The 21,488-nt window shown below is 52.8% G+C and overlaps 1 protein-coding gene across 1 annotated transcript; it reads left to right on the top strand.

Moving 5' to 3' along the window:
• On the top strand, window positions 1–14,043 carry ITIH1 (inter-alpha-trypsin inhibitor heavy chain 1). The gene is made up of 22 exons (XM_065935344.1): window positions 1–102; window positions 340–360; window positions 593–759; window positions 1,188–1,292; window positions 1,633–1,795; window positions 2,342–2,455; window positions 4,495–4,620; window positions 4,705–4,821; window positions 5,535–5,703; window positions 5,793–5,918; window positions 6,809–6,990; window positions 7,249–7,434; window positions 8,364–8,503; window positions 9,259–9,413; window positions 9,511–9,525; window positions 9,922–9,942; window positions 10,517–10,597; window positions 10,708–10,821; window positions 11,823–12,024; window positions 12,903–13,075; window positions 13,650–13,761; window positions 13,914–14,043. The coding sequence occupies exons 1-22, from the start codon at window positions 1–3 to the stop codon at window positions 14,041–14,043; spliced, it is 2,721 nt and encodes a 906-aa protein (XP_065791416.1).
• The last annotated feature ends 7,445 nt before the right edge of the window (window positions 14,044–21,488 follow it).

Raw genomic sequence — 21,488 nt, 5'->3', positions numbered from 1 at the left:
ATGGGGCTGCGGGGGCTCCCCTGCATGTGCCTGCTGTCCCTGCTCACCCTGCAGGCCGTGGCCGCTCAGGGGTCTCCCACCAGCAATCCCAAAGGTGGCAAGGTATGTGGGCATACCCCTGGGCCAGAACCTGGCAGCTGAGCCTGGAAGGGAGCCCAGGGATGGGGGCTCTCCCCACCCACCTTGACTTCCTCTGAAGGGAGAGGACCCCCTAGCAGCACTGGGGAGGTGAAGCTGGGGTGTTGAGGACACAGGCTACATCCCACTCCCATCCCTTAACAGATAGGCCCTGGTGCCCTGAGCGCTTGCATTCACACTTGCCCTGGTTTTGTTTTACAGAAGCGAATGGCTGTGGATGCAGTGAGTGCGGGTCTTGGCAAAGGGGTCTGTGGTGGGACCATTATTATAGTCAGTTTCCCCCAGGCTTCGGGCCATGCCCCTGGGCAGGGGGGCTCCCGACTCCCATAAACAGGGGCTGTCCAGCCACCTCAATTCCCATGGCACCATTTCAGACATACAGAATAGCACCCGTGTCGGAGCTGGGTGCTGGGGGCCCCCCATCCTAGGCCACCTCCTGCACGTCCCACTTTAGGCTGCCGATGGTGTGGTCATCCGCAGTTTGAAAGTCAACTGCAAAGTCACCTCTCGCTTCGCCCACTACGTCATCACCAGCCAAGTAATCAACAGCGCTGACACAGCCAAGGAAGTGTCCTTCAACGTGGAAATACCCAAGACGGCCTTCATCAGCGACTTTGCCATGTGCGTGCCTTGCCTGGTTCACCAGGCCCAGCTCACAACCAGGGCTCCCCTCATCCCCAAGGGCCGTGGGCCAGGCCCAGCTCGGAGGGACTGAAAAGCCCTTTAGGTCCTGCTCTGGGCTGCCATCTTGGAGAGCAAACCAAAGTCTCTGACAGTATGTTTTCAGCCTAGGGCCCAGGAGCACAGGCCAGCACCCAAGGCTTCCTGCTGGGCCCTGTGGCCGGGGCTGCCCACCTCCGTGCTAGGATTCCTGAGCAACTCTGGGGTCAGTGGGAGACCGGCAGGGGAAGCCCTTCCCCAAGTGCTCACCTGGACAGGGCCTCCTCGGAGCCGCCCCCCGCCTCCATTCTCCCGAGCTGGGAGCACCCCCACTCAAGGCCCTATGTGGGGGGGAGGGGCACGCCCTGAGGGCTTCTTCCTCCCTGCAGCACAGCAGATGAAAACACCTTCATTGGAGACATAAAGGACAAAGTGACCGCATGGAAGCAATACCGGAAAGCAGCCATCTCAGGAGAGAATGCAGGACTTGTCAGGTGAGCTCTGGGCCCTGCTGGCCCAATCTCCGGTGCCACCCACCCCCCGCCAGCATGCATCTGAAGGCTGCAAGGTGCCTTGGGTGGAGGGCAGCCCCGGATGAGGGGATGGGCATAAGCTGGTCAAACCCACTGCTGGCACAGATGTGCTGCACAAGACCGCTGGAGCAGGGGGGCCCTGACTCTGGCCAGTCAGCTAAGACAGGGTGAGGGTCAAGGAGAGCTGGGAGAAGCACTAAAAATAAGAGAAATTGATTCTGAGGAGTATGTTTTAGGTGACAAGGACCCGCACGTCACTCACCATGTGTCTGTCTGGTTTTGCCCCTGGTGGCACCCCCAGGGCCTCAGGGAGAACAATGGAGCAGTTCTCCATCCACATCATGGTCGGTCCACAGAGCAAGGCCACGTTCCGGCTGACCTATGAGGAGGTGCTGAGGCGGAAGCTCATGCAGTATGACATTGTCATCAAAGTCAAGCCCAAGCAGCTGGTGCAGCATTTTGAGGTAGATCGCAGGTGACCACAGGCAGGCGTGAGGTCTCGGGAGCCAGGCTCTTGCCTTCCCGTCACTGTGGCTGCACGTGTAAGCTTGGCACCCTCCGTGTGCCGTCCTGGGCCTGAGCACAACACGGAGGATACCGACTCCTCCGGGTGGGCTCCAGTGGCTCTCTGTGGCTCCCTGAACCCTCCAGCCTTCTCCTTCTGAGCCTCAGCTTGCTCATCTGTTAAATGGGGGTTCTGTGTGTCCCAGAAGTGTCATGAAGATCATGAGAGATAGTGAATGTCCAGGGATTTTATAGGAAAGTCCCAGGCAGCCTGAGGGGCTGTCATTGTGTCTGGCACGTTAGTGGTGGCTGAGTTGAGGGGCACAGGCACGCACACCTTCATTGGCCAATACTTTTGGAGCGCCTGTGACATGCCAGGCCCTGCGCTGAGAGCTGGGTGGGCGCTGCATACAGTGGGGGGCCAGGATACACGTTGGCTCTTGGCTGAGACTTGATGATGGTTCCCAAATGCGAGCCTTGATGCAGGAGTTGTTTCAATGCCACAGATCGACGTGGACATCTTTGAGCCCCAGGGGATCAGGAATCTGGATGTTGAGGCCTCCTTCCTCCCCAAGAAACTGGCTGCCCAACTTATCAAGAAGTCCTTCTCAGGGAAAAAGGTGAGTCAGATAGCGGAGCCCTCAGAGACATCTCAGCCTAGCTCAACCAGGCAGGTGCTGCAGGCTGCCCTGAGGGAGAGAGAGAGGAGAACTCAGCACTTCTGATTCTCAAAAGCCTAAGGGTAGGGAGGGTCTCTCTGCCTGGTCTGCGGTAAGTTGCTGGCTTGCTTAAGCCTCAGTTTCCCCTTTGCCTCTCTCATACTCCTGGGAAAGCATTCATGGTATATAGGGCACACGTGTAAACCTCAGCATTTCAAGCCCCAGTGTTCTTGGAAACAGGATTAAGTTTGGCAAGGATGTTGGCCTACCCAGTCACTTACCACTCGTCACTTCCCACTCATCTACAGGAATTCCAGGAGCACCCTGCTTGCTCCTACCCCAGGATACCCAGCTAGTGCCCCGCTTCCTAACTTGCCCTCAACTGGAGCCAGGAGCAAACCGTTTATTCCCCACCCACCTTTGGTAGTGACTGTAACAGTTCACTTAAAAGAAATGTTTCCTGTAGTTTTGGAGGGGTTCCTTAAAAACAAAATGTGACACAGTGGAGTGCTAGCAAAGATGCTTGCTTTCAGTAGGGGACCAAGGGAATGGTCTTTGTCTTCCTAATAATTATTTACAAATATCTTTAATGAACATATTTTACTTTTATAACCAACAGCAAAACATGAAAAGAAAAGGGTCCTTAAAGAAAATGTGGAAAGTACGGAAGTATAGAAATGTATTGAGGCCAGTTCAGTTCAGTTCAGTCGCGTCCAACTCTTTGCAACCTCATGAACCACAGCATGCCAGGCCTCCCTGTCCATCACCAACTCCCAGAGCTTACTCAACTTTTTCACTCTTCTCTTTCACTTTCATCAAGAGGCTCTTTAGCTTTTCTTCACTTTCTGCCATAAGGGTGGTGTTATCTGCATATCTGAGGTTATTTCTCCCGGCAATCTTGATTCCAGCTTGTGCTTCTTCCAGTCAGCATTTCTCATGATGTACTCTGCATATAAGTTAAATAAGCAGGGTGACAATATACAGCCTTGATGTACTTCTTTTCCTACTTGGAACCAGTCTGGTGTTCCATGTCCAGTTCTAACTGTTGCTTCCTGACCTGCACACAGGTTTCTCAAGAGGCAGATCAGGTGGTCTGGTATTCCCACTCCTTCAGAATTTTCCACAATTTATTGTGATCCACACAGTCGAAGGCTTTGGCATAGTCAATAAAGCAGAAATAGATGGGTTTTTTTTTTCCTGAAACTGTTGCTTTTTCAATGATCCAGCAGATGTTGGCAATTTGACCTCTGGTTCCTCTGCCTTTTCTGAAACCAGCTTGAACATCTGGAAGTTCATGGTTCACGTATTGCTGAAGCCTGACTTGGAGAATTTTGAGCATTACTTTACTAGCGTGTGAGATGAGTGCAATTGTGCAGTAGTTTGAGCATTCTTTGGCATTGCCTTTCTTTGGGACTGGAATGAAAACTGACCTTTTCCAGTCTTGTGGCCACTGCTGCATTTTCCAGCAAACCATCCCCAGTTTCCCTGAGCACCAGCGCCAAGTTCAACCAGGCTGCAGCTCCCACTCTGGGCCCTTCCTGCTCCTTGTCTATTCAGGCAGGTCCCATTTTCCGGCACAGTGTTGTTTTCCCACTGAACAGTATGAGATGCCCAGTGTCTCTCATCCTAGTATTATTTAAATATTTTGGCCACACCTTATGGCTTGTGGGATCTTAGTTCCCCAACCAGGGATTGAACCTGGGCCCCCAGCAATGAAAGCTCAGAGTCCTAACCACTGGATTGCCAGGGAATTTCCAACATGCTGCTGTTATTTTGTTTTCCATTGTGTACCCAAAGTGGTGATACTTATTGTAGAAAATTCCAATGATTCAGAAGCATGTGACCAAAGAAACAGTTCGTTTCTCCTACCCCGCATAGGCGTGCACTCTCAGCAGCTGGGTGAGGGTCACCTAAGACTCATTCCTATGGCTGTACACGACACACACACCCATGCGTTGTCGTTGCAAACCAGTAATGCCTCACGCTCCCGCTCGTTCCAGGGTCATGTGCTTTTCCGCCCCACAGTGAGCCAGCAGCAAACCTGCCCCACGTGCTCCACAACCTTGCTGAATGGGGACTTCAAGGTGACTTACGATGTCAATCGGGACAATGTCTGCGACCTCCTGGTGAGCCTGAACTTCTAGCCTGAGACTTACAGGGCAGACAGGGGTCCTTGCGAGAGCGGCCTCAGTCACCTGTTTGTGTTTCAGGTCGCCAATAACTACTTTGCCCACTTCTTTGCTCCCCAAAACCTAAGAAAACTGAACAAGAATGTGGTTTTTGTGATTGATATCAGCACCTCCATGGAAGGCCAGAAAGTGAGGCAGGTAAATGGTGGCTCTAAACAGCCCAGTGGGAGATTCTTCAACCCCATCGCCCACCCCAAACTGGTTTTGCCCCCAGGGACTGGGTTTGGGACTTCTGCCCCTGGTCAGAGGCAGGGTAATCTAACAGGAAATCCCAGTGGTCAAGGGCTCTGGAATCAGCCACTTCTCACTGTGAGAAGTATACTCAAGTATACTCAAGTATACTCACTGCTCCTCGATGGCAAAAAAAGGAGCAAAGTGACAGGGCCCACAGGGCCTGTGGGGTTTACCAGTGGGGGAGGGCTTCGAAGATGAGACCTGTGTTCTAGGCATGTGGGGACGATTACAGGGGTCCCAGAGATGGCTTGCAGCTGGCAGCAGCCTCCCCCTCCACATGCAGTGCTCTGTGCCCTGTCCATGGCTCAGTGAAACCATTGGTGGACAAGCAGCGTTTTAGAAACTCAGCCCCCTGGGGTCCTCTGTCTTAACCCTGCCCCCCCTGAACTCCTGGTCATTTCCCCTTCCCACTGGGTTCCTTTGCCTTCTGCACACCCTCAGCCACCCCAGGGCTCACTCAGCAGGAGGCTCCTCTCCTGTCACCACCGGCTTTCTTGCCCCTCCTGCTTGTCTGCCCCATGCCTCTAACCCTGTGGGTCTTTGAACTGGGCATCTGGAGATTACAAAAGGCACTATCCTGGGGCCCTGTCCCTCTACTGACTGTCCTGTGCTTACAGACCAAGGAGGCACTCCATAAAATCCTGGGGGACCTGCGGCCAGAGGACCACTTCGACCTGGTCCTCTTTGGGTCTGCAGTGCAGTCATGGAAGGGTTCGCTGGTGCAGGCATCTCCTGCCAACCTGGAGGCAGCTCGGAACTTTGTGAAGCAATTCTCCCTGGCCGGCGGTAGGGGCAGGGGTCTGGGGCCACCTTGATGCCACCTCTGTCCCCTCAGATTGAAGGCACACACTGATCTGCTTTCTCTTTTTTTGTAGCTACAAACCTGAATGGAGGTCTGCTCACGGGAATTGGGATCTTGAACGAAGCTCAGCAAAGCCACCCAGAACTCAGCAACCATGCCTCAATTCTCATCATGTTGACAGATGGCGAGCCCACAGAGGGTAAGTGCCGTCAGGGATACCCTGGGAGGTGTTGGTCTGCTCATTATGGAAGGCACTGGGGACGCTGTCTGGGGGCAGAGAGGCTAAGAGTAAAGCTGAGCACTCGTCTAAGAGCAGAGTTCAGACCATAAAGTCTGCAGGAGCTCCAAGGTGCTCCACTGTCCTGAGGTGGGAAACTGGGAGAGTTTCTGCATGACACAGGCTCTACGGGGCCCAGAAGGAGGGGCAGGACTCCTAGGCTGAATTTAATGAACTGTGTTTTCAGCACCAACTGAGGGCCAAGCACAGGAGTAGGGACCAAGGAGAGACACTAAGAGAACAAGAGACATCTTTGCCCTTAAGGAGTCCAGGGTCCACCGGGGGCGGCAGACCCAGGAACAGATGCTCTGTCAAGGGCTCTGAAAGAACAGGGTGCCAGGAGGCCAAAGGACCACAGACAAGGGGCACCTGACCCAGGCAGAGTCTCAGAAGGCCTCCTAGAGGAAGTGAGCCCTGAGCTCCATCTGGAAGGAGGAGAGGAGAAGCAGGAAGGCATCCCTGGCAGAAGGGGCAACTTGAACAAAACAAGGTTTGTGCACCTGCAAGGCCTGTGCAGGAAGGGCAGGCATGTGTTGAGCAGGTAAAACAGAGTGGAAAGATCAGCAGGCCCTCACAGGCCGTGGGAGGAGCCGTGGAGGGTTTAAAATCAGATTTGCTCATGATGGATCCATAGAAACTGGCAGTCTTCTAGGAGGTCTGATAGCAGCTGTTGCATCACCCAGGGGAGACAGCAAGAGGCTAGTGGGGACTGGAGATGATCTGAGATGGGAGACTTGGCCGCCAGGGAGGGTGCCCCAAAGTGCCCTCATGCCCCACACGCATCCCATCCCTACCTGGCTGTGTGGCTGCAGGGGTGACGGATCGTACCCAAATCCTCAAGAATGTCCGAGATGCCATCAAGGGCAGGTTCCCACTCTACAACTTGGGCTTCGGCCATGATGTGGACTTGAACTTCCTGGAGGTCATGTCCCTGGAGAACAATGGACGTGTCCAGAGAATCTACGAGGACCATGACGCCACCCAGCAGCTGCAGGTCTCCTCCCCCACGGCCCCTCAAAGTCACGCCATGGGGATCAGAGCCTTGGCAGCCATGTACCCACCAGCCCAGAGCGGATAAAGCTCTGGCGTAGAGTTCAACTTAGCTGCGGGACCCCCAGCCAGTTCCTTAACCACTGAGCCTGCAGTTCCTTCTATGAGCAGGGATCCTGACACACCACTTTGTGAGGGGGCTTCCTGTTGGATACCTAGGGTGACCCACCAGCTCTGAGGTTGCACCCCCCCATCCCTGCAGGGTTTCTATGAGCAGGTAGCTAACCCGCTCCTGAGGGATGTGGAGTTGCTGTACCCCCGGGAAGCCGTCTCAGACCTGACCCAGCACCGCCATAAACAGTACTATGAAGGCTCGGAGATCATGGTGGCGGGGCGCATTGCTGACCACAAACTGAGCAGCTTCAAGGCGGACGTGCGAGCTCATGCGGTAAATAGAGGGCTGCAAAGGGTGGAGAGGCACTCAGAAGTTCCCCACCCCTGGGCCCCTGGCAGCCTCTCTTTCCCCAGAGGAGTGCCCTTACCCCACCAGGCCACATACACCCCAGGGCTGAACTTCCTCCCAACGCAGTCATTCCGAGGGTAGGCTCAAGTGGTCTTGATAAGCGGTCATCCCTTGCAGCCAACTGGACCACCTGTTACTCCCCATGTCATTCCTCCCAAAGCATGAGGCAGTAGGAGGCTAGCGTCTTCCTTCTCAAGTACACTATTTCCTGAGCATCTACTATGCACTCAGCTCTGTACCACAGTGCAGTGCACGTATGCACATGCACACTTGGGGGTCCTGGAGACCTGGAATCTAGCCATGTGGTGTAGCTGAGGGTTCAGGACTCCGGCTTTCAGTGAGGAAAGCTGAGCTAGACCCTGGCTCCAGGTGGGTGACACTGATCAAATAGGTCCAGTTCTCTATGCCTTTCTGTGGCCTCTGAGGGTAAAATTGCACCGGAGAGTTGTGTGGAGTAAATGAAATAATCCATGCAGTAGGCTTATGCAGTGCCTGGTGCATGGCAAACCCCTGGGAAGAGGTGCCCCCATATTGTAGCTGGAAAGAAAAGGCACACTTGTGCACTGTGGCAAGTTGAACGGGTGTCTGGAGGAGCGGGGCAGAGTGGGCACAGTTGCATGGTGGACTGGCCAGCTGTTTGCTGGCATCCCCCAGAGAAAGTGACTCCATGAGAGCAGGGCCTGATTCACCTCCCCTGGGACCCCCAAGGCCTGGGTCAACTTGGCTCACAGAGGGTGCTTGGCAACTTTTATGGAAGGAATGGATGGTCGAGGATGAGAAGTGTAGGCTTAGGAATGATGGGGGATGGAATGCTGAGAAAGGCTCACAGCCTCTCTCCCCCTCGCCTCTCTCAGGAGGGCCAAGAATTCATGACAACCTGCCTGGTGGATGAGGAAGAGATGAAGAAACTGCTCCGAGAACGGGGCCACATGCTGGAGAACCACGTTGAACGCCTGTGGGCCTACCTGACCATCCAGGAGCTGCTGGCCAAGCGGTACCAGCCCATCGGCTGTCTAGGGGAATGCGGGCAAACTACCCAAGAGCACCCCCCTCACCCCTGGGTCTTTGGACTAAGAAGGGGTGGTTCTGAGTCTTGAAGCATGTGAGCAGGTCAGATTTACTGTTCTCTGGCTTTGCTCGCTGAATTAATATCAACCAGGCAGTCAGTGTGTGGGCGGGGCCTGCTGGGGGAACAGGGCGGCCTGCAGTCTGCCCCTACTTAGCTCTGTGGGCGAGGCTGCCCTTGCCCGTGGGGCTGCTGTGTCCAGACACACTCAGTTCATCCTCACAACATCCCGAGCACACCGGGGTTCAGAGAGGTTAGACCATTTGCCAGAATGTCACAGTTGTTGAATTCTGGGGCACATCCCCCAGCTCTACCAAACCTCCAGGTTTTCTCTATGAAAACCTTAGCCACTCAATCATGTCCGACTCTGCAACTGCATGGACTATAGCCTACCAGGCTCCTGTGTCCATGGAATTCTCCAGCCAATGACACTGGGGATCTTCCCGACCCAGGGATCAAACCCAGGTCTCCCATTTTGCAGGCAGATTCTTTGCCATCTGAGTCACCAGGGAAACCCATTTCTCTATGGGAGGCATTTAAATCATGAGGTTCTTGAAGACAGCCCCTGAGTGGGGCCACTGCAGGGACTTATTACATGCCGTGAACAACGGCAGGGAAGGACAAGGGAATGCAAGTTTACTGTCGTCCAAGCTGCGGGCCTGGAGCTGGTGTCTGTCTCGCAGGATGAAGTTGGAGGGGAAGGAGAAGGCCAACGTGTCAGCCAAGGCCCTGGAGATGTCGTTGGCCTATCAGTTCGTGACCCCACTGACCTCCATGACCGTCAGGGGCATGGCAGACCAGGACGGCCTGGAGCCCATCATTGATAAGCCCCTGGACGGTATGGGCTGGCTGAGAGGAGGCTGTAGGCATGGGGAGGCTTCTGAGAGCCAAAAGCCTCCAAGGCATTAATTCTCTTTCCTTTCTCTCCTTTCTAGATTCTCTGCCCTTGGGTGAGTTTTTAAATCATGTTGATTTCTGCAAGGGGCTCTGGGTGGCTGGGCAAGTGGCACAGTTCTGGCCACCAGACACACAGTTCCCCACCCAACACCTGCCTGGTCCCAGGCTTTCTTGGTCTCTTCCTTCCCTGAGATGCCCTTCCCCACTTTGTTGCAACTGAATTGTTGCCACCTGAATGTTTGGGGAGACCTCACACAGCCTGAACCCCTCCACTCCCAGGCCTCCTTCGGGGCCCTTAGTGTGAGCATTCATCTACAAGAAGGGCTGGGACCCCCAAGGGGAGGGCTGGGACCCCCAGGAGGAGGGCTGCCCAGGCCTGAATGGCCTCTGGGCCCAGTTGCCCTTGGAGTGGGGAGGGTGACGCTGTTCTCTGTCCTTGTCCTCTACAGAGATGGTGGGACCCAGAAAAAGTAAGTGGCTGTCACCCTGACAACGCTCGTCTTACCTCTGCTCCACGTGACCACCCTCAGTCCATGCATTCAACCCTGAGCAAAGCCCAGGGTGTCACCCATCCAAGGCTTTTATTCTCTGCTCCAGTGTTCCTCGCTCCCTCTCACTGGGAGCCCTCAGAACTCTCTCCCTGACCTGGGCCTGGCCTCCCCACCCCAGTGCCACCAGCCCCACCAGGTTTTCATGAAGGAAACCAAGACGGAGCCAGGCCAGTGGTGGTGGTGGTTTAGTTGCTCGGTCATGTCTGACTCCTGCAACCCCATGGACCACAGCCCACCGGGCTCCTCTGTCGATGGGATTTCCCAGACAAGAATACTGGAGTGGGTTGCTATTTCCTTCTCCAGGCCAGACCATTGTGCTGGGCCAAACTTCCATTCCCACACCCTGAGAGGTGTCAAAGTCTCCATGTCCACTCGTGCACCCGCGGCCTGGGGCCAGCCTGCCTGGGTGGGAGGGGCCCCAGAGAAGGAGCCACCAGCTCCAAGGAAGGTCTGGACACCTCCCTTCTAAAGGCCGTTCACTCTTGCTGCTCAGCCTTCATGCTAGAGGCCTCTCAGCCTGCTCCAACGCACTCCAGCCTCAACATCGAGAAGTTACCAGACCAAGTGACTAGCGGTGAGTCCTTGGGAGGGTCTGAGGGACACTTCTGCCCGGTTGAACCCTTGTCCCCAGCTGGCCCCATCTGCCTAATGCTCAGTTTAACGGACTCCATGCTGTGCCCTCAGTGGATGCTGACCCCCACTTCCTCATCCACGTGCCCCAAAAAGAGGACACGCTGTGCTTCAACATCAACGAGGAGCCTGGTGTGGTCCTGAGCCTGGTGCAGGACCCTGACACAGGTACGGGTGACATCACACCCTCTGCCAGAGAGGGTGGGGCCCGGGTTCCTCTGCTCTTAATGTTTAGCCACCAACAGGAAGGACAGTGGTTGTGGCCTCCACTCCCCACATCCAGTGTACCCGCCACCTGGCTGGGCTCAGCCTGCCGCCATCACACCACATCCACCTGCCTGGGCCCTATACAGGGCCAGCTTCGTGGGCATGTGACCTGTGCAGATGCACGAAACCATGCCCTGGGAAGGGCTCCATGCTTGATTTAATGCTCTGCTGTTGCATCCTGAAATTCTGGACAATTTTTGAAGGAGAGACCTCTCGTTTTCATTATGTACCGAGTTCTGTAAATTATGCCGTGGCCCTGCCGCATACCCCTCCCTTGGCCCTGCATGGCTGCAGGGGTCTTGGAGTCGACCTCCCCGCTGGGCTCCGGTGATGGGAACAATGCCCTCTCCATATCTTGGACGCTTCTCCCACCCTCCCAGTCCATTCAGGTCATCTCCACATGTTTGTTGAGCACATCCAAAGGGCTGGGGACACAGTGGAAACCCGGACAGAGTCCCTGCTCTCGTGGAGTTTAGGGAAGGGAGATAAACAGGTGAACAGATTCTTAGCTGACCATTTCAGAGCATGAGACAAGGATAGTTTGGGGACGGTGACAATGGGGAGGGGAGCTGTTGGCTGCCCAGTTCAGAGGAGGCCTCTGGCAAGAGGCCCGAAGACTCACCTACAGCACCTGCCCTGTGTCATGGAGAAGGAGCAGCCCCAAGGCCTTTCCTGGGGATGCAAGACCTCCTTCAGAGCCCAGAACTGAGCCTTCTAAACCTCAGAGTGTGGTGGGAAGGGAGGCAGGCGGCGCTGTGTGTGGCCTGCACCTGTCCTGAAGGCCCATCTCCTTGGGTGCTGAGGCTCTCAGTGACCAAAGGGGGAGGGCAGGAGCAAAGACTGGCTGGCAGGATTCTGGTGAGAGCTGGCCCCCGACCTGATGACTTCTCACCCCACTGCAGGCTTCTCAGTGAACGGGCAGCTCATCGGCGACAAGGCCGGGAGCCCTGGGAAACCCGAGGGCACGTACTTCGGGCGGCTGGGGATCGCAAACCCCGCAACTGACTTCCAGCTGGAAGTGACTCCTCAGAACATTACACTGAACCCTGGGTCTGGCGGGCCCGTGTTCTCCTGGAGGGACCAGGCCTTCCTGCGGCAAAATGAGTAACCAGCGTGGGCGGGGGCCTGGGAAGGGAGGCAGGGGTGAGTGTGCTGTGGACCAAGGGATGAAGCCCCAGAGCCAGCCCCGCCACCCGAGCCTGTGGGCCCTCATTCCCTGAGCTCTGTCAGTGAGTGAGGTCATAAGGCCTCCATGCAGACAAGTTGGGCCCTGTGAACCATTCCCGGCCCCTCACTCCCAATTTCCTTTGGTTCCGGGACGCGTGTCTCCGGGCCTGGCTGCCTGAGCTCCCGTGGCACCCTCGCCCCGCAGTCCTGTCTCCACCTGTCTCCACCAAACCAAGCCACTCATCCTCCCAGGCTCAGCGCAAGGGCCACCTCTTCCTGAACCCATCCTGGTCTCTTCCTCTGCTGAACTCGTGTTCTCTGGGCTTTTTCAGCATCTGTCTTAGTATGACTTGTTTAGTGTTTGTTCTTTCCTTCCCTCATTTATTCCGCAGACACTGCCGAGCATCAGAGCCCAACGCTGGGCAGCGGAGCTATAGGGAGAGGCGGGCAAGGTCCAGTATAATGGACCAGATGATGAGTCAAGGAACACAGACTCATACTAGACAGGCTGGAGTAGAAGTCCTGGCTCTGTCACTCACCAGCTATGTGAGCTTGAGCAACTTCTTAACCTTTTTGAGCTGTGGTCCTCACAGGATCAAAGGGGGAATTGAGTGATACAGTTTCAATGGAGGGCTTAGCACAAGGCCTGTACCCAATATACCCAACAGCAACATGTGGGAAGGAGTGTGGAACAAGAAATACTCAACCATCTCAGAGGAGAGGGCGGTCATAAGAGCTAGGTCCCAAGGACAAGAACAGCTGAACAGAGGGGTGCAGTGAAGCCACATCCACCCTCACGGCACCTGGCCCCACAGGGTGTTGGTGACCATCAATAGGAAGAGGAACCTGGTGGTGTCCGTGGAGGACGGGGGCACCTTCGAGGTCGTCCTGCACCGGGTGTGGAGGGGGAGTGCCGTCCGCCAGGACTTCCTCGGCTTCTACGTGCTGGATAGTCACCGGATGTCAGCACGGACACATGGGCTGCTGGGTATGTACGGCTGGCCAGGCTGGCAGAGCTGTGGGGAGCGGGGTGTTAGGACTCACCGTGGGTCAGCTTTGCGAGGCACCAGGACAGGTGCACCTCCAACGTGGCCTCCAAGGCTCAGAGCTCCAAAGAGGGACCTGGTGATGACTTGTCCCTCAAAGAGGCTGTAATCAAACACAGTGAAACTAAAGCTTAAGTGAGTCCAAGAGCGTGTAAGGAGAAGGCCCAATTAGCAAACAGAAAGGTCCAGTGGACTCGCAGACACCTCCTGGGTGGGATGGGTCATGGCCAACTGCTTGAAAGAACTGCTTCTCTTTGTGGTCTTCCTGCAGACCCTGCTCTCTACCCCTCACTCCCCTCTCCCCAGCCATATTCCTTTGGAATTCCTATAGAAGCAACATAGCTGCTTCTTTATAGTAACTGAACTAGAGGTGGCTTTGGATGTTAAAATTTATCAAAAACAGTCAAGCCCTTGGAAAAAATTGTGCAAATAACTCTAAACCTCCAGTGAGCACCTAGTGAGTACAAGGCAGCAAGGACCCCAATGGTAACCACTGTCTCCTGTATGCCTTTCCAGGACAATTCTTCCACCCCTTTGATTATAAAGTGTCCGACCTCCACCCAGGCTCTGACCCCACAAAGACAGACGCCACAATGGTGGTGAAGAACCGCCGCCTGACGGTCACCAGGTGGGTGGGCGGTTCTCCCAGCATCTCTGCCCTTGGCCTTCTCCATCATTGGTCCAGGTCTTCCAGGTGTCACATGGGTCGGGTGGGCTTCCTGGGGAGGTACAGCCCTGCCAGGTCCAAAAGGTGACCCCAGCTGGCATGTTTCTCCTCAGGGGTTTGCAAAAAGACTACAGGAAGGACCCCCGTCATGGGGCTGAGGTGATCTGCTGGTTCATCCACAACAATGGGAATGGGCTGATCGACGGCGTCCACACCGACTATATCGTCCCTGACATCTTCTGAGCCCCCAGCCGGCACACCCATCCTCCCTTGGGACCATGGCAGAGGGGCAGGGTAGCATCCTGACTTGCTGCCCTGGCCATACCTCCCTGTCCAAGCTGGTATCCTATGTCGAAGCACTCATGACTTCCATTAAAGAGAGGCTATGTCTAGCTCAGGCTGGCTGCTTTTGGGGAACAGGGGGTGGCAAGGAGGCAACCCAAGATGTTGTCCCTCAGAAGGGCTCAGGAGTCACAGCAGACCTGGAGGCCGGAAGGGAGCCTGTACCAACTCTGCCCCCACCCCCACCCCCATTCTCTGTAGCCATCTGGCCCTGTGCCCTCTGAATGCCCGAGTGTCCCACACACATGGCTTCCCCTATTGGTCCAGAGACCAAAGGACACGCTGGCAGATTGTATAGGAGTGACCCACGATGGCTGAAGCCGCCCCAATGCTTCCTGTAGCCAGGTGCTGTTTTCAGCACCTTTGCTGAATTAACTGAACATACACTCCCAACAGCCCTAGGGCTTCCCTGGTGACTGAGACGGTAAAGAATCTGCCTGCAAAGCGGGAGACCATGGGTTCAATCCTTGGGTTGAGATCTCCTGGAGAAGGGAAGGGCAACTCACTCCAGTATTCTTGTCTGGAGAATTTCATGGACAGAGGAGCCTGGAGGGCTGCAGTCCAAGGGGTCGCTAAGAGTTGGACACGACTGACTGACATACTTTCACTTCCATGCTCCCAACAACCCTAGGGGACACTTTTGTCATGACTGTTTATAGCCAAGGTTAAGTAACTTGTCCCAAATCCCTCATGGTTTAAGTGGTAGAGCTGGGATTTGAACCCATGCTATCTGGCATCAGCATCTATGTGCTTAACCACTCCATGTAAATTCTCTGGCGGCTAATGGCCAAAACTTGTTCTAGATCTTTCTCAGTTCAGTTCAGTCACTCAGTTGTCTCCAACTCTTTGCGACCCCATGGACTGCAGCATGCCAGGCCTTCCTGTCCATCACCAACTCCCGAAGCTTACTCAAACTCATGTCCATTGAGTCGGTGATGCCATCCAACCATCTCATCCTCTGTCGTCCCCTTCTCCTCCCACTTTCAACCTTTCCCAGCATCAGGGTCTTTTCAAATGAATCAGTTCTTCGCATCAGGTGGCTGAAGTATAGGAGTTTCAGCTTCAGCATCAGTCCCTCCAATGAACACCCAGGACTGATCTCCTTTAGGATGGACTGGTTGGATCTCCTTGCAGTCCAAGGGACTCTCAAGAGTCTTCTCCAACACCACAGTTCAAAAGCATCAATTCTTTGGTGCTCAGCTTTCTTTATAGTCCAATTCTCACATCCATACATGACTACTGGAAAAAACAGCTTTGACTAGACAGACATTTGTTGGCAAAGTAATGTCTCTGCTTTTTAATATGCTGTCTAGTTTGGTCATAACTTTTCTTCCAAGGAGCAAGTGTCTTTTAATTTCATGGCTGCAGTCACCATCTGCAGTGATTTTGGAGCTCCCCAAAATAAAGTCTGTCACTGTTTCTATTGTTCCCCCATCTATTTGCTATGAAGTGATGGGACCAGATGCCATGATCTTAGTTTTCTGAATGTTGAGTTTTAAGCTAACGTTTTCACTCTCCTCTTTCAGTTTCATCACTAAAGAAGCTCTTTAGTTCTTCGCTTTCTGCCATAAGTGTGGTGGTATCTGCATATCTGAGGTTACTGATATTTCTCCCAGAAATTTTGATTCCAGCTTGTGCTTCATACTGGACTGAATGAAGCATGATATACTCTCATGATGTATTCTGCATATAAGTTAAACAGGCAGGGTGACAATATATAGACTTGACGTATTCCTTTCCCTATTTGGAACCAGTCTGTTCCATGTCCAGTTCTAACTGTTCCTTCCTGACCTGCATACAGGTTTCTCAGGAGGCAGGTCAGGTGGTCTGGTATTCCCATCTCTTTCAGAATTTTCCATAGTTTGTTGTGATCCACACCATCAAAGACTTTAGTGTAGTCAATAAAGCACAAGTAGATGTTTTGCTGGTATTCTCTTGCTTTTTTGATGATCAGCAGATGTTGGCAATTTGATCTCTGGTTCCTCTGCCTTTTCTAAATCCAACTTGAACATCTGAAGGTTCACAGTTCACGTACTGTTGAAGCCTGGCTTGGAGAATTTTGAGAATTACTTTGCTAGTGTGTGAGATGAGTGCAATTGTGTGGTAGCTTGAGCATTCTTTGACATTGTCTTTCTTTGGGACTGGAATGAAACCTGACCTTTTCCAGTCCTGTAACCATTGCTGAGTTATCCAAATTTGCTGGCATATTGAGTGCAGCACTTCCACAGCATCATCTTTTAGGATTTGAAATAGCTCAGCTGGAATTCCATTACCTCCACTAGCTTTGTTCATAGTGATGCTTCCTAAGGCCCACTTAACTTCACATTCCAGGATGTCTGGTTCTAGGTGAGTGATCACACCATCGTGGTTATCTGGGTCATGGAGATCTTTTTTTATAGTTCTTCTGTGTATTCTTGCCACCTCTTCTTAATATCTTCTGCTTCTGTTAGGTCCATACCATTTCTGTCCTTTATTATGCCCATTTTTGCATGAAATGTTCCCTTGGTATCTCTAATTTTCTTGAGGAGATCTCTAGTCTTTCCCATTCTACTGTTTTCCTCTATTTCTTTGCATTGATCACTAAGGAAGGCTTTCTTATCTCTCCTTGCTATTCTTTGGAATTCTGAAATCAAATTGGCTTTCACTTCTGTTCTTTTCACAGCTATTTGTAAGGCCTTCTCAGACAACCATACTGCCTTTTTGCATTTCTTTTTCTTGGGGACAGTCTTGATCACTGCCTCCTGTACAATGTCACAAACCTCCGTCCATAGTTCTTCAGTCACTCTATCAGATTTAATCCCTTGAATCTATTTGTCACTTTCACTGTATAATCATAAAGGACTTGATTTAGGTCATACCTGAATGGTCTAGTGGTTTTCCCTACTTTCTTCAATTTAAGTCTGAGTTTGGCAATAAGGAGTTCACGATCTGAGTCACTGTCAGCTCCCGGTCTTGTTTTTGCCGACTGTATAGAGCTTCTCCATCTTTGGCTGCAAAGAATATAATCAATCTGATTTTGGTTTTGACCATCTGGTGATGTCCATATGTAGAGTCTTCTCTTGTATTGTTGGAAGAGGGTGTTTGCAATGACCAGTGCATTCTCTTGGCAAAACTCTAAATTTGCCTGTTACTCCAGGTATTTCTTGACTTCCTACTTTTGCATTGCAGTCTCCTATAATGAAAAGGACATCTTTTTGGGTGTTAGTTCTAGAAGGTCTTGTAGGTCTTCATAGAACCATTCAACTTCAGCTTCTTCAGCATTATTGGTCAGGGCATAGACTTGGACTACTGTGATACTGAATAGTTTAACTTGGAAACAAACAGAGACAATTCTGTCGTTTTTGAGATTGCATCCAAGTACTGCATTTCAGACTCTTGTTGACTATGAGGGCTACTCCATTTCTTCTAAGGGATTCTTGCCCACAGTAGTAAATGCAACGGTCATCTGAGTTAAATTCACCCATTCCAGTCCATTTTAGTTCGCTGATTCTTAAAACGTCGATGTTCACTCTTGCCATCTCCTGTTTGACCACTTCCAATTTTCCTTGATTCGTGGACCTAACAATATTGCAGGTTCCTATGCAATATTGCTCTTTACAGCATCAGAATTTATTTCCATCACCAGTCACATCCACAACTGGGTGTTGTTTTTGTTTTGGCTCTGTCTCTTCATTCTTTTTTTTTTTTTTTAATTTTTTAAAATTATTTTTATTATGCCAGGTCTTAGTTGCTGCACACAGAGTCTTTAGTTGCAGCATGTGGGATCTAGTTCCCTGACCAGGGATCAAACCTGTGACCCTCGCATTGGGAGCACATAGTCTTAGCCACTGAACCACCAGGGAAGTCCCCTCTTCATTCTTTTTGGAGTTATTTCTCCACTGATCTCCAGTAGCATATTGGGCACCTACCAACCTGGGGAGTTCATCTTCCAGTGTCCTATCTTTTTGCCTTTTCATACTGTTCATGGGGTTCTCAAGACCAGAATACTGAAGTGGTTTGCCATTCCCTTCTCCAATGGACCATATTTCCACCATGACCTGTCTGTCTTGGGTGGCCCTACACAACATGGCTCATAGTTTCATTGAGTTAGACAAGGCTGTGGTCCATGTGATCAGATTGGTTAGTTTACTGTGACTATGGTTTTCATTCTGTCTGTCCTCTGGTAGAGAAGGATAAGAGGCTTATGGAAGCTTCCTGATGGGAGAGACTGACTCAGGGGGAAACTAGGTCTTGGTCTGATGGGCAGGGCCATGCTCAGTAAATCTTAAATCCAATTTTCTGTTGACGGGCGGGGCTGTGTTCCCTCTTTGTTGTTTTATCTGAGGCCAAGCTATGGTGGAGGTAATGAAGATAATGGCGACCTCCTTCAAAAGGTCCCATGCACGCACTGCTGCATTCAGTGTCCCCAACTCCACAGCAGGCCACCGCCGACCCACGCCTCCACCAGAGGCTCCTGGACACTAACGGGCAAGTCTGGGTCAGTCTCTTGTGTGGTCACTGCTCCTTTCTCCTGGGTCCTGGTGTGCACAGGGTTTTGTTTGTGCCCTCCAAGACTCTGTTTCCCCAGTCCTGTGTAAGCTCTGATGGCTCTATGGTGGGGTTAATGGTAACCTCCTCCAAGAGGGCTTATGCCAGACCCAGGTCTACTGTGCCCAGAGCCCTGCCCCTGCAGCAGTCCACTGCTGACCCGTACCCCACAGGAGACACGCAAACACAGTTCTGTCTTAGTCTCTGTCGGGTCTCTGTGTCCTGGTGCGCCCAAGGTTTGTTTGAACCCTCTGAGCATCTCTGGTGGGTATGGGGTCTGATTCTAAATGCAGTTTCATGATTTCACCCCTCCTACCATCTTGCTGAGATGTCTCCTTTGCCCTTGGAAGTGGGGTATCTCCTCAAAGTCGCTCCAGCACCACGCGGTCACCACTCCAGATCTAGATCTTTCTAAGTATTACTTAACATGAGCACGTGAAAAAAAAAAATGAAATATAATATATGAACTTGGAGTCCTGAAGAAGTCCTGCCAGGAACTAGAGGCTCACTCACAGCAGTCAGGGCCTCAGGAAGCAGTTCCCAGGCCTCCACCCTCCACTGGATTTCCCAACTGGGGGTTGACACTTCTAGGAGCAGGCAAATCTCCCCAAAGCAGAGACAGCCACTGCCCAGAAGCTCTGACTTCATGAATAGCAGCCCACTGACTCTTCACAATGGGGCCTGGAATGACCCCTTCAGAATGTCTTCCTGGCTTTGTCTGGGGGCCCAGTTGAAATGTGATGTTACAGGGTGTGGGGAGATGAACTTGTAATTTGGGGAGCCACTGGCCCTTCTGGCGAAGTGTGATGGGCCTCTATTCCCTCCTTTCTCGAGCATTTTTGCTTTTCTGGATTCTCTCTGGTTCCTGCCCCAAATGAGGGCTCAGATTGGTAGCACAGAGGCCCAGGGACAAAGAGCCCTGAGGGACAGCCTGTGGAGGTTCAGAGCCCTAGTCCACTGTCTGGAGTATTCTGGGCTTCTTGAGGGAGGGCCATGGCCTGCCAGCTGGCTGGTCACCCTGAGCAAAGCCCTGCCTAACTAGGGCCTCTTTTTCCCATCCTGTAAAGAAGAAATAGGGTGAACCTGAAGATGTCTTAGATTCCATTTAATTCCAAATTCTCTCTGATGACTCTGGGTCCCTCAAGTCCCCAGCTGTCCCTCAAAGACCTCTTGAGCAACCTCAGAATTTCCTATTATGAGTTGTTTCTCTCACAAAGCTCTAAGTATTGAGGGATGAGGTATGAGGCAGGCATGAGGTGGGGCTGCTGAGCAATGCTGGCAGGACAAGAGTTCTGCCACAGCCACCGGGCCTAGTGGTCAGTAACTGCAGACACTGAAGGTGATCGCATGAACCATGTGGAAGGGCCCTTCTTCTCTCTGTTCCCAGGTGTCAGCCCAGAGCTGGGTGCCTGCTGGTAGTAGGGGTCACTATAAGAATTCAAGAGGCCGGAGGAGAGCAGGGACCCCCAGCTGGGCATCAACGATTCCCTTTGTTGATCTACCATCATTTTTCTAAGTTGGCAACTTTCTGTCATTGCTTCTGTGGCTGCTGCCACTTCCAGTCACTAGTCCCCTCTTTCCATGTGGCTTCTGCTGCCTCCTAGCTTCTGTTTTCTCACTCCATTTCTCTGTCCCTGGCAGTCAACTCTCTCTGTACATATCACAGTCAAGTGAAGTCTTGGCTTTCAGTCAAGACCATAGTCTGATCCATACATGAGCTATCCTGTGCCTAGGCATCCTCATTAACTCCATTTAGTAGTGGCCAAGTTGGAGGGTCACCAGGTCATTTTGTTCAGAAAAGTATGACCGGCACATTATGGCCACTCTGGAAGGTCTAGGGGCTGGCAGGGCTCTGGGATGGCCCAGAAGGACCCAGCCCCCACTGGGAGGCAATAAGACCCTGCCTCTGAGGCTGCTGTGGTCCTAGAAACCAGAACTTCAGCCTCGCTGGGGACTTCTGGGAGAAAGATCCTCCAATGGGCCAAGGGCAGCTGAGTTCCTAGTCAGACTGAGAACACAGGGAGGAACGCAACACACGGCCTAGTCTTCCAGGTGCTCAGAGTCTAGAGACAGTGATCAGATCCAAACATGCGAACCTCAACCAAACGTTAACAGTAGAATGTAGGCCCTTTGGGAGCTTGGAGCCTGGAGCAGGGCTGTCTGTGCTCAGCTAGGGGACAAAAGAGGAAGAAGAAATTTGGAGGGACATGGACTGGCAGAGAGAAGACATGTGAGGTACAGAGAAGCGGAAGGTGAGAAGAGTTACCTTCAGAAAGCAACTTGGAGCTGGATCACAGGACTCGGGGACTGTCTTTCCCAAGGGGCCACAGAAACCAGAGGATAATGAGGAAGGAGTCAGCCATGGAGATCCTAGTCTCAGGGTGTCAAGTCTGGTTTTGGGCCCGGGCTGCCTGGAGAAGGGAGGGGAGGTAACTGATCCAGAAGGCCAGACCAGAGGCCGTGCCTGTGATGTGGCGACGATGCTGAGATGCCTTTCGCTTTAAATGTGAGTCCATATTCCATCATCATCACACCCTCCCAGGGGGTCTCTGGGCCCGTTTGTCAATGCAATGCTTCTGGCTTCCCCAGGGGCCTCCATGTCCCGTGGCCGCTGGGTGTGAAGTCTAACACTGTGGATGATACCCACCGGGTTACCTTGGTACAGGTAGATCCAGGCCCATCACTCCACCCACGCCCAGCTTCCCGGGGGAACCTCCCGCCTCCTGCTCCTCCCACCCCGATGCAGGTCGATGACCCAACTTGGGAAAACATCAGGCTTGCTCATATAAGGAGCCCAGGCCAGGCCAGCATGCTCAGCA

The sequence above is a fragment of the Muntiacus reevesi genome, chromosome 4 (assembly GCF_963930625.1).
Source record: "Muntiacus reevesi chromosome 4, mMunRee1.1, whole genome shotgun sequence".
Lineage (NCBI taxonomy): Eukaryota > Metazoa > Chordata > Mammalia > Artiodactyla > Cervidae > Muntiacus > Muntiacus reevesi.
This window is presented reverse-complemented; position numbering and strand designations above follow the sequence as displayed.

Excerpts from the sequence above, each read along its gene's own strand:
- ITIH1 (XM_065935344.1), top strand. The coding sequence starts at position 1 with ATGGGGCTGCGGGGGCTCCCCTGCATGTGCCTGCTGTCCCTGCTCACC. Across the intron at positions 4,621-4,704 it reads ACAATGTCTGCGACCTCCTG|GTCGCCAATAACTACTTTGC; the intron begins GTGAGCCTGAAC and ends TTTGTGTTTCAG. Across the intron at positions 12,025-12,902 it reads GCCTTCCTGCGGCAAAATGA|GGTGTTGGTGACCATCAATA; the intron begins GTAACCAGCGTG and ends CTGGCCCCACAG.